This window comes from Gopherus flavomarginatus, chromosome 12 (assembly GCF_025201925.1).
Source record: "Gopherus flavomarginatus isolate rGopFla2 chromosome 12, rGopFla2.mat.asm, whole genome shotgun sequence".
NCBI lineage: Eukaryota > Metazoa > Chordata > Testudines > Testudinidae > Gopherus > Gopherus flavomarginatus.
In genome coordinates this window covers 40,123,706-40,135,850 of record NC_066628.1, presented here as the reverse complement: position 1 = coordinate 40,135,850, position 12,145 = coordinate 40,123,706, and the positions used below count along the sequence as shown (strand labels likewise).

Genomic DNA, 12,145 nt, shown 5'->3' with positions numbered 1-12,145 from the left:
AGTCCATATTGGAGCTCTTTTTGGATTCTGGGACTGCATGGCCACCTGTGCTGATCAGAGCTCCACGCTGGGCAAACAAGAAATGAAATTCAAAAGTTTGCGGGGCTTTTCCTGTCTACCTGGCCAGTGCATCTGAGTTCAGATTGCTTTCCAGAGCGGTCACAGTGGTGCACTGTGGGATACCCCCCGGAGGCCAATACCATCGATTTGCGGCCACACTAACCCTAATCCGACATGGCAATACCGATTTCAGCGCTACTCTTGTCAGGGAGGAGTACAGAAACCCATTTAAAGAGCCCTTTATATCGATATAAAGGGCCTCGTTGTGTGGACGGGTGCAGGGTTAAATCGGTTTAACGCTGCTAAATTCAGTTTAAATGCGTAGTGTAGACAAGGCCTCAGTCTGTTTGGTGACTCGACTAAGTCTGGGTGCCTATCTGTCTGTTCAGAATCTTTGTCTAGAAGGCAGTCTCCGAAGAGTGTCTGCCCTGAGAATTAATGGGAAATTAGCAGGGGAATGATAGTGTGTACTAGTGATGGATAACCTTACCATTGTTGTGTAGAGCTTCTCTGGACAGGGCGCTCCATAAGTGCTAGTTATTCTTAGCACTGGTAGAGCTGCACTGGAGTTGTAACAGTGGGAGGGTTTCCGCACAGTTCAGTCTAGACAAGGCTTCAACATGTCTTTTCATTAGGGGAAGTCCTATAATGAAGTAGTCCTTTTTACTCAGCTAGATAACATTTAGCCACCATAGTACACCACTGTGTGGGGACTTAATTGGTAAATGAAAACACAATAATATAAATGATTGATTCCATGCAACCAACTTGATCAGATTAGTTTCCGTAGCCAACTGATTTCCATTCCTTAGGCATATTAATATTAATTTTTGTCTGTCTTAATGTTCTCAGTGAACAGTAGTGTAAATTAGGGTGTTATCCATTTTTTTCAATGCTTTTTCTTGAAGTGGTACACCCAGTTTGTTGCCTAAGTAGGCTCAAATAAAGTTCCATTCATACTGCTGATGGTCTTTGATAGCTTTTGGAGACACTTTCTTGACCATGCAAGCCAAGTTGTTTTTAGCATTCTACTTATTAAAGCGTACCTACCATAAACCTAAATATTAAAATCACAGAGATGTATCTAATGGTTCCAATTCATGAGAGTCGGCATATTCTACCACATCTAAATTATTGCTTTAACTTGAATGGAATTAACACAGTGAGCATGGGAAGTAAGTTCATGCACTAATGCTTTTTCTTCATTTGGAATCCTTCTTGTGTAAACTAATACCTGTGACAATTGTGTAAACAATAAAACTTTCAATTTTAGGATGAACTTTCTGATGTTAGTCAAGCAGGCTCGAAATCTACTACCCCAGCATCAACAGCTGCTTCAGATGTGCCTGGGTTATCTGCCGAAACTCCCCTGAAAGAGGATAATGAAGGGCTTGCAAAGAGTGCAGATGCACTGAACAAGAAATCAGATGTAAGCAAGCACTTTGAAGTGCAGGTAGCTCAAGAAACAAGAACTGTGTCCATCGGTAAGCTGCTGTAACAGTTCAGCATGTGATGTGCTTGATACGCAATTCAGTTCAATGCAGTGCAATACAAAGTCAGTCACTGATCCCTGGAGGGAAAGAAGTATGTGTGTTTGGGAGTGCAGAGTACTGGTGATGTTGAAATGAGGTTCACTATTTGCCTCTTCAGCTGTTCGCACCTTATTTTCCATGGAATGTGAAGTATATCTATGTATTAACTACATTCCAGGGTTATTTTAAAAAAAACTAGGAAGAGACTAAATGAGCTAATTCCACCTCCCTTCATGATTTTCCCTTACAATATGTTTTGACTGCTTTGTTCTGTCTGGTTTTCAATATTTGAGGTAATGAGTCTTCCACCACTTTCTTTGGGAGACTATTGCATGGTTTAAGGCCTTGTCTTTACAATATTAATTTTTACTTATTGCTAATGAGAGTTGTAGCCGAACCAGTGCTCAACCTGTTTTATCAGCAAGCAGAGCCAAGTAGTGTGTATTCGGCACCATTTCAGAAAGAACCTGAAATCTAGGCATTGTAAAATGGATTTTTAATTAAAGTTAAATAGAATTGGTTCATTAGTCCTTCTATTTTAATGAATGACATGACTTTTTAAACTTGTGAGGCCGATATAGAATTACCACTATAAGAACTCAAATTTTGTACAATTCAGAGGGTTTCCACAATAATATATGAAATTTGTCAGGAGGACCCTTGCACGTGACTCTGTTTAAGCCAATAACGTACAGAGATTTTCTTGTATGTGACTATTCAATGTGGTTAATGGATATATATTACTTCCCCCACCTCCACCCCCAGGTGCTAATGAAAATGAAGAAAAATCTGAAGTTCAAGCAATCATTGAGTCCACTCCAGAGCTGGATATGGATAAAGACCTCAGTGGATATAAAGGTTCAAGGTAAATTGTTTACTGTGACTTGAGTACACAGATTAGGATTTCAAAAGGTACCACAGTTACTCATTTAGAATTTGCATGACTTGTTTGGAGTTTTAACCGATTAAGAGCACATGTTGCGTAATGAGTTCCCATGACCTGTTTTTCGTCCCTGAAGAATTCTTATAACAGCAAGTTTTGTTTTTATTCCTACATTAGAAGTACAAAATGCTGTATATTGTGATGAACTCAGGACACCTAAATGCAATTTTCGCATTCCCAGCTAAGAGTGTGTGCAAAAGAGGGCTCTTATCTTCTTAAGAGAAGGGCTCAGGATACTGGCTCATTCTAAGTTGGATTCTTGTAGTTTTTTTCACCCATCCCTTTAAAATCCTGTCTACCCCCTTATGTTGCGGTGTCATCACAGCATTTGTCCTTCAGAGTCATAAGAATGGTCATACTGGGTCAGACTAATGCAGTGCACACCAGTGCTGTAATCCTGTTGGACAGTGGCGAGTGTCAGATGCATCAAAGGGAATAAATAGAGCAAGGCAATCTTGAGTGATTCCTCCCCAGTTGTCCAGTCCCAGCTTCTGGCATTTGGAGATTTACAGACAGCTAGAGCAGTGATTTTCAAAGTTCAGGCACGTAGGGCACTGGGCTGCCTTTGTCACACCCAGGGACTCTAGCGGCTCTGGTCAGCACTGCAGACCTGCCATTAAAAGTCCTGTCAGTGGTGTTGCCCAGGTAAGGCAGGCTAATGCCTACCTGTTCCGACACCGCACTGTGCCCTGGAAGTGGCCAGCAGCAGGTCCAATGTCTAGGCAGTGGGGCCACAGGGCTCCATGCACTGCCTCCACCCCAAGCACCGGCTCCGCACTGGGAACCAGCCAATGGGAGCTGGGGCAAGGGGTGCCTGTGGATGAGAGCCGCGTGTGCGCGCCTCCGCCTATGAGCTGGACCTGCTGCTGGCCGCTTCTGGGGCACAGCGCAGTCTGCGGTGCCAGGACAGGCAGGAAGCTGCCTTAGCACCCCCACTGCACTGCTGACTGGGAGCTGCCAGAGATAAGTCCACACCCTAATTCCCTGCCCCAGCCCTGAGCCCCCCAAACTCGGAGCCCCTCCTGTGCCCCACCCCAGAGCCCTGACCCCCTCCTTCACCCCTGCCCCAGCCCTGAGCCCTCCCAAACCCAGAGCCCCTCCTTCACCTCAGACAGCTCCTCCCCAGCTCAATTGGGTTGTGGGCATCAACAATTTTATTCAACTGGGTCCCCAGAAAAGAAGTTGGAAAACCACTGACCTAGAGGATGGGGTAGTGTCTAATGTCATTCAGAGCTTGCTGCCGGAGATGTTAGCAAATTCAGATGCACTCCACACTCTCACATTACTGCAACACACTCCCGTTTTTGAGACCTCAATCCCTTGCTGTATGAGAGGATGGAGGGTAAAAATTTCAAGAGCACTTTAAGGCCTATTGCAAGTGAGTGGGCACTTAGGAACCCAAGTGCTTGAGTCACTTTTGAAAATGACAGTGAGGGCTTGTGGATATGCAGAGTTGCTGTACAGCAAGGCAGGGCGTGAATGTATAGTGCGCTAGTTTGCTGTTAACTCTTTTTGTGTGGATCCTGCTGTCATGCACTAAAAGTTCCGTAGTGTGCTTACTTGAGAGAGTACTAAATCTGTGTGGACAAGCTTAGGCACAGTAAAGGGGTTTGATCACTGCAAAAGCACTTCCTTGTGGTCAAGTATAGTGCAGCGACTGTTTCCTCCTACGGTACCACCTGCTGAGGTTGCTCTGTTGCTGCTGTTGTCTCTCTTCTTGCAACTTGGCCCTCTAGCCAGGTCAGGCTTTAGTCCACCACTTCCAGGGTAACCGTCTCCAGCCTAGCTATGGTCTGGTGACCTTACAGCAGGTCTTCTGTCTGTCTCTGGGCTCCATGGTTCTTACGTCCCTTATCTCTAGGGGTTTCACACTACCTTCCTTGGTGGCTGGTAGGGAAGTGCAGGCCCTCTCTCTGCTCTTGGTTGTAGTCCAGGGACCCAGTAGCTGGCAGCCAAGGTCTATTCCCTCAGATTCCTTTGCTGCCTCCCTGGCCTGCTTTCTGGGGGATAGAAATGGCAGGGAGTGACTGCAGACTCTATCCCTGCAGCCCATTTTCTGCTACAAACTTCCTGGCTTTCTGTCTCTCCCAGGTGCTGCCATGTATATTAGTGGCCTCTCTGGCTCACATTAACCCCTTCAGGGTGTGTGTGGGGTACACTCCTCCAACACAGGTACTTAAAAAATGTCCAGCAAGGTTTTCAGTTCATTTCTATGTTAATGAATGAGCTACAAGCCAAACCATAGAGCAGCTGTCTAAAGTCACATTTTTCCTTTGCTGTACAACTGTATGAAATGTTTGAATGATAGTTGGTTCCATTTTCTGACTTTTTTAAAAAAAATTTAAATTCTGTTGCTTAGCACACCTACCAAAGGTATAGAGAACAAAGCATTTGATCGTAACACAGAATCTCTCTTCGAAGAGCTGTCTTCTGCTGGCTCTGGCCTAATTGGAGATGTGGATGAAGGAGCAGATTTATTGGGTAAGACAAGTTAGCTGAAGAAATTATTATGCTAGTGTATTTATAGCCTATTTCTGGTAATTGCAGCTCCCTTTAAATATATTTCCTGAAATATACACCAAAATTCATTGTATTAAGCTCCTATTTCAGTGGCCTTGAAAGGGTTCAGTTAAGTTAGTAGAATAAATGTGTGTGCTACTTCATGGTTAGGTTTTTTCAGTGTGAAATTTCTTCTTGTTCAAGTGACCTTTGTCAGTATCAAGAAAGGAACAAGAACACTGGAATTGGTCTGTCCACGTTTTGTGAAACGTCTACTTCCCTATTCAGCTTCTGCTGTGAGGCCTAAATTTTTTGTGGATTAATTTGGGTATTATTCAGTGGAGACAAATTTATTTTCATTGAGGTCTTGAGTCAAGATTACAAATGCAGTAGTAAACTTGGTGACTGTTCAAACTCTGATTCACTTCAGTTAGGATAATTCTTCTAGTTGCTGCTGCCTGAAGCTGAACAAGGCTCCATTTTCCTGTACTGATAAATGAAACCATCTCACAGTTCAGTGTAAATTTTCTGTGGTATAGCACACTTCTTTAAAATTGAGCCTTTCATCAATTCTTTAAAGTGCTTGGTATTTGAATTGCTTTGTATATGGTATGACACAGAAACAGGATATGTTTCTTATCAAGCAGTTTTTTCTTCATTTTGGACAATCAAATTAACATTGCTTAAAACCTTTTGGGTAACAAATTGGGCCTCACCGTGCTTTTTATATTGCTCATATTTGGAATTTTGCCTATGAGGGAGATTGTATATTGCTGTTACATTGTGAAATCAATTGGTGGTGTTTGAGAACCAAACAATTTAGAAATTCTTTAGCATCCCCGAGTGTTTAACAAAAAGCAACAACTCAGTAATGTCTGTGCCATGAAATTTTTTCTGTGGTAAAACAACTGAGCCATATTTCAGCATCCATGCTTTATTTTATTGAATAGATGGCAGTAGACATTAGAGAACATATATTTTAGGGCTTGTCTTAACTACCATGCTAAATCGGTACTGCTGCAGTGCATCTGGTAAAGACACATTATGGTGACGGGAGAGTGCTCACTTGTCAACGTAATTAATCCTCATCGACGAGAGGCGGAAGCTATGTCAGTGGTGGAACGTCTCCTGCCGACGTAGCGTGGTGTAGAGACTGTTTTAAGTCTATATGTTACATCACTCATACCCCTGAGCAACATAAATTACATCGATTTAAGCAGTAGTGTAATCAAGCCCTTAGGAGCAGCTGATTTTTTAGTCTGAAAATGGGCTGTGTAGAAAGCATAAATAGCAGTTTGACTCTCAAACGTCTTCTCTAAGGAGGTGTGGTGTAGAATTGGCAGGGACCAAACATGTATTTTTGAATAGTGTATTTCTAGTGATTCACATTGTGTACTTTCCTGAGTATTATTTGTTTAGTGGGGAAAACTGAATAGAGAGTTGCACTGGAACTGATTTTATTTTGAATAGGCAGCAACAATGCAATGTACATATTCTTAGCTGCCATTGTCCCTATTCTGGAAAGACCACCACTAGGGGAGAAAATAGTTCTGTTCTTTTCCTCATACTCTGGACTTCCTTGCTGAGACCACAAGCAATGATGGTAACTGTTGTGGTGTTTTTTTAATGTGGCCATCTCTTCCTAGTTTTGGTAGGCATCCATAACTCAATTTACATGTCCTCATACAATGGTGGTTTTTAGTTGCTACTGACATTCTGCATTCAAAAATGGGTTCTTGAGATGAAGTTTCATAGCCTATTAGCAGCAACTTTTAGTGCCTACTCCTACATAGTAGATTTTACAAAATAGTTATTTAAATCTATAAGACTTTTCCCCATATTGGGCACCTCATTTTCCTTGGGCAAAAATGAACACCCTTTTTTAGTCTTCCCATTATTTAAGCAAAGTTTTATTTTGTTACTTATATTTAGAGAACAATTCTTTTACTAAGTCTATTCCTATAATATATGTGATTAATTAGGTTTCTCATGTTATGTGGAAATGTGTTGACCTACTAACTTTGATATGATCATATTGATTGTTTCATTTATATAGTATTACAACACATGGATATTTGTCTCAGAATCATACATTTTCCTAACGTGCATCACACACAAGCCATATTTATTTACAGTGTATTGTGTGCTTTTAGTGGATTATTCCATTCTAAATTAATGTTAGCATTGAGTTTCTAGTTCTATAAAACCTAGTTAATTGGGATTCTCTAATGTGTTTTCTCTTGGGCTGCATACCCAGGGGAATATTCTGGTGTGTATGCTTTTAAATACTTTGAAAACTATTGCTTCTGCAGTTAGGCGTTCTTGACTACTGCTTTCATATACTACATTATCTGCATTGTTTCTGCTTAGAAACATTTTTTTGCCCTTGTGTCGTTTTGGCTTTCCAGCTGTTTTATCCACTTTTTTGACAATGTAGGGATCCCAACAGTTATTTGCATTTTGTGCAGATCTTCCTAGGTACACTTGTAAAATAGCTTTTCATATATAATTCAGTTTATTTTAAAAAAAAAAAAAAAAGCAAAGCTGTTCTAACAAGCAAAGCCTCCTGATGATTGCAAACCTCTATTTCTATAGCTGTTATACGTTAACAATATACAAGTTTTTTTAACTTACTACATTCAATCTAAAGTCCAGTGAGCTCTATAAGAGACCTAGTGTTTCTCTTTTAGGGGAATATGATTCAGTAATCATTCACAAGATTAAATAAATTTCAACTTGCATGCCTATTTTAACTGTTACTTTTTACTATTAAGATTTGTTCATTTTTAATTTTTTTTCCTTTCCAAATATTTTGGAAGATATTACTATCTTTAGGGAACTTGTTAAAACCAGACGTGCACACTGTTCTTACAATGAGGGTAATTCTTTAAGATTTTTTTATTTTGCTGTGTAATGCTAACCTCTGATTGGCATAATTGCTCCTTTTATCAGTGTGTACATAATGCTGGGCTTGGTTGTCTTGAAAATAATCTGCTGAACAAGACTTACAACTATTATTGCTGTTTCATTATACATTTTAAAAACTAAATCAGTACTTAATTCTATAGTAGATTCTACTTAAAATATTCCTTAAGCATGCAGACATTAATGTATAGGAACTTCCTAGAAATATGAATGAACCTTATGGATGCATAAAACAATTGAAAGCATTTCAACTCAAAACTTGGAATCTTTTTCAGAATCGAATATTTAATCGAAATGGTTTAGCACTTGTTCCAAGTACACCTCTACCCTGATATAATGTTGTCCTCGGGAGCCCAAAAATCTTACCGCATTATAGGTGAAACCGTGTTATATCGAACTTGCTTTGCTCTGCCGGAGTGCGCAGCCCTGCCCCCCCGGAGCACTGCTTTCTGCATTATATCCAAATTCGTCTTGTATCGGGTCACGTCATATCAGGGCAGAGGTGTACCATGCTTCTAAATCGTGCTACAGAAGTGAAGATTACCTTTTAATCCATTGTAAAGCTTTGTTTATGCCTGGCTAACTCATTTGGTGATACTCATTTTACTGTCTGTCTTGCATATCAATCTGCTTCAAATCATGGAACATGTCATTTCATATTTTCAGTGCTGGCTTTTCTTTAATTCACTCTGACAGCTTACAAATCTCTTGATTTGTTGTTGCTTTTCGCTCATACTACTCCTTACATTTAAATGTTTCTTGTTCTTGTTTTTGCTGTACATGGAATGCATGGGCTTTAAAGACCGTAATTTCTTTGGTAAGGTACCATTTGCTTTGGGGAGATCTTCAAGGCTTTCACACTTTCTCTGAGCTTTCTTGTTCAGCATGTCCTGTGTGTATTAAAAATGGCATATTCTGAACATAAAATATACTCTATAACCTCTTTTGTAGAATGCTTCATTGAATTTGCACATTGTAAATGGTTAGTTTTTTTATCCATTAAGGATATAGATGTTCTATTTGACCTAGAAGTACTTTAACCATTCCCTAAAGCTTACAGTTCATATTGGGGGTGGGGGGGGAACAGCAGAGAGACTTCGTTGGTCGTTAGCTAGGAGTGTCTTCAGGCATCACCTGGAGAAGGATGAAAGCAAAGATAAGCAGAGAAGGAAGGGAGAGAAAGCTTTAGATATTTGCTCAGTGAGAGTATTTACATTGCTTCTGTGAGGTGCTTCTCTATTCATCTTGTTAGGTAGATGAAGACAAAATGTAGATTTAACCATATTTAAATAAAATATTTTATTTGATTTCTCTGTTGTAAAAATATTCATTCTTTTTTTCTGAAATTCATTCTCTTACTCTGTCTTGGAAAGGAATGGGCCGTGAAGTTGAAAATCTTATTCTGGAGAACACCCAGCTATTGGAGACCAAGTAAGTGTCAAACTTTAGCTTTTAATTAGAGAGTATTTCCTGCCTACTCCCTCTGCTCTCATTCTTTATCATTTTCCACAATGGACCGTGCCATATGGGATCACTGACAAATGGTGACATTTTTACTTTAGCATTAAATGGTATGTATTAGTATTCAGAGCTGCCCACAATTATGTGTACTATGTCTGGCTTTTTGAATGAAGCACAGTGTATTTGATTTTGTCTAAAATGTCACTTCAATCTACCAGTTATACTTTTTCTTGGTAGACTTGAATTGCACTCTGCCAGCGTCCTTCATTCTTGTTAGTATGCAGAGTATTAAAATGATACAAAACTTTAAAGAGTAAGAAATCTTGTCATTTTCAGTAATCTACTAGCTTCCAAGAGCAAAACAAGAACAGTGCCAACTTTTTAATCTCTGAAAACCAAACACCCCTGCCCCCCGAGGCACCCCCTCCCACCAGTCACTTACTCACTCTCCATCCCCATCCCTGTTGTTTGCTCCCCCATCCCTTGGGACTCTCTTGTCACCTGCAGAGCTGGGTTGGGAGGAGCTGACATGGAGCCTTCCTGCCTGTCCAATCAGGGCGCGCCAGGGCACAGCAGGGGTATGGAAGGGGGTGAGGGAGCGAGGGGCTGGGAAGGGGAAATTGGGGCACAGCAGGGCAGGGGGACAGGTTACCCCTGCCCTCCACGCATAGTGCTGAGACCTACTTTGGAGTCCGGTCCATCAGGCTGGGGGGCGGGAAGAGCAGCAGCTGCTAAGCAGAGCCACTCTTCTGGGCTCCAGGAGCAGCTGCTGCTCTTCCCGCCCCCGGTGGCAGAGGCCAGTTACTACCAGTTTCCAGTCGAAAATCGAACATCTGACAACCTTACTTCGTAGGTTTTTTTGGCAGAGTATATGTGGCTTTGCTGATCTTTCTTTTAGGAATTTTCAGGGCTAAGATGTCCAGTGTAAATAAAGGTGTTTTTTATATATTTTAGCCCTAGGAACCTGACCAATCTGTTTTCTAGTACAATAGCAGCACCCAATAACTTCTGTTATATACATGTCTGTAGTATACAAAACTACCATTTAGCCACTGTAATTTCCATTACAAGCATGACTGTAGTCAAGTATTTTTTTATTTTCCTGCCTGTTTTGACAAGCTATTGAAAATGTGTTCCAGTTTGGAATTGAAACCAACTATTGGAATTTATTCGCTATGTAGATTACTTGAATTTGAACTTTAATTTCATTTGGATATTTTTATTTCCAGGTTTTTAGCAGCTTTAGAGAGAAGGTGGTGACACTTGAAGTCACCTGTTTACAACACAGTGGTGGTGGTGCGTGTCATGTACTTTTTAAGCTTTGTTTTAGAAAGTGCCAACTTCTAGTTGTTGCATACAACACTCTATATTTATTGGAGGTTTCCAAGTATAGGGATTAAATTATGCTAGTGTTACAAAGCTATGTGCTGTTAGGTTTCAGTGGAGTTGTTATAAAAATGTATTCCAAATGTTTGTTGCATAGAAATGCGCTGAATGTGGTAAAGAATGATTTGATAGCAAAAGTGGATGAACTGACCTGTGAGAAGGATGTACTGCATGGAGAACTAGAAGCTGTAAAACAAGCCAAGCAGAAGCTTGAAGAGAAGAACAAGGAATTAGAAGAAGAGCTTAGAAAGTAAGTATTGTCCTCATGAAAATGTAAAAACATCTGCTAAAGATTCTCGTAGTTACCTCATCTTTTTTCTTTAGAGCTCGTGCAGAAGCAGAGGAAGCAAGACAAAAAGCGAAAGAGGAGGATGATGTAGGTATATATTTAACACTAAGTTTGTTTCATGCCCTTTTCTAATATTCCATCATATTGGTTTAATTCTATGAAACTTGCATGGATTAATCAAGATATAAACTATTTTCCATGTGGGAAAGAGATGAAAAGTTAAGGGAAACAAAATGTCAGTTTATTTAGACTAACCTGCTCTAATCCTTTCCTGCATCCTGTTCCCTGTAGTGAACTGGTTTTGACTTAGTTTCCACTGGCTATTTATCGATTTCTGGGTGGAGTTCAAGGTGTTGTCTTAGGCCTACAGAGCCCAAACAGTTTGAATCCTGGCTACCCAACTCTTGCCTTGTCCTGTTCAGTGGCATTTGTAGTCATCCAAGGCACTTGAGCTAATTACCCTGTTTTCTAAGCAGAATGGTGGTGGCTGACTTCATGCCCCTGATACTCCTTTGTAGTACTATAAGCTTGCTTTCTGTACTTGCAGAGTGATGTTCCCACTGCTCAGAGAAAACGTTTTACACGTGTTGAAATGGCCCGTGTCCTGATGGAAAGAAATCAATATAAAGAGCGGCTGATGGAGCTTCAGGAAGCTGTGCGATGGACTGAAATGATAAGGTAAATGACATGAGATCCTTTGATATTCCTTTCATGGTGTTAACAGATTGGTTTCTGGGGAGCAGCATGGTTTAGAAGATAGGACACTGGTCAGTAACCAGGAGTCCTGGATTCTGTTACCAGATTTGCCACTGACCTTTGGTGACCTTGGGCAAGTCACTTCCCCTCTCTGGGCCTCTGTTTACCCATTTGCTATTTCTTATCAAAATATCCCATAAAGTTTTAAGCAAGTATGAAACACACACCATTGAAGCCGAAGGGACTCCTATGAGCTTGTAATGTTAAGTGCATCATAAGTCTTTTCAGCCTTAAGTTTTTTTGGCAGGAAGAATTCTTACTGTTTGTACTCAAGTCATCTAAGACAGTCATACA

General features: G+C 40.7%; 1 protein-coding gene across 12 annotated transcripts in view; it reads left to right on the top strand.

The window, feature by feature from the left end:
• Window positions 1-12,145, top strand: part of SPAG9 (sperm associated antigen 9) — a 105,458-nt gene that overhangs the window by 59,209 nt on the left and 34,104 nt on the right. For 7 of the 12 annotated variants that reach the window (XM_050920094.1, XM_050920093.1, XM_050920096.1 and 4 more), the window contains 8 exons: window positions 1,334-1,544; window positions 2,358-2,457; window positions 4,895-5,016; window positions 7,854-7,913; window positions 9,333-9,390; window positions 10,904-11,056; window positions 11,131-11,182; window positions 11,643-11,773. In XM_050920094.1, coding sequence (XP_050776051.1) covers window positions 1,334-1,544; window positions 2,358-2,457; window positions 4,895-5,016; window positions 7,854-7,913; window positions 9,333-9,390; window positions 10,904-11,056; window positions 11,131-11,182; window positions 11,643-11,773 — 887 coding nt within the window. The remainder of the gene's footprint in view (window positions 1-1,333; window positions 1,545-2,357; window positions 2,458-4,894; window positions 5,017-7,853; window positions 7,914-9,332; window positions 9,391-10,903; window positions 11,057-11,130; window positions 11,183-11,642; window positions 11,774-12,145) is intronic. The other 5 variants (XM_050920099.1, XM_050920098.1, XM_050920097.1 and 2 more) reach the window with 1 other exon arrangement.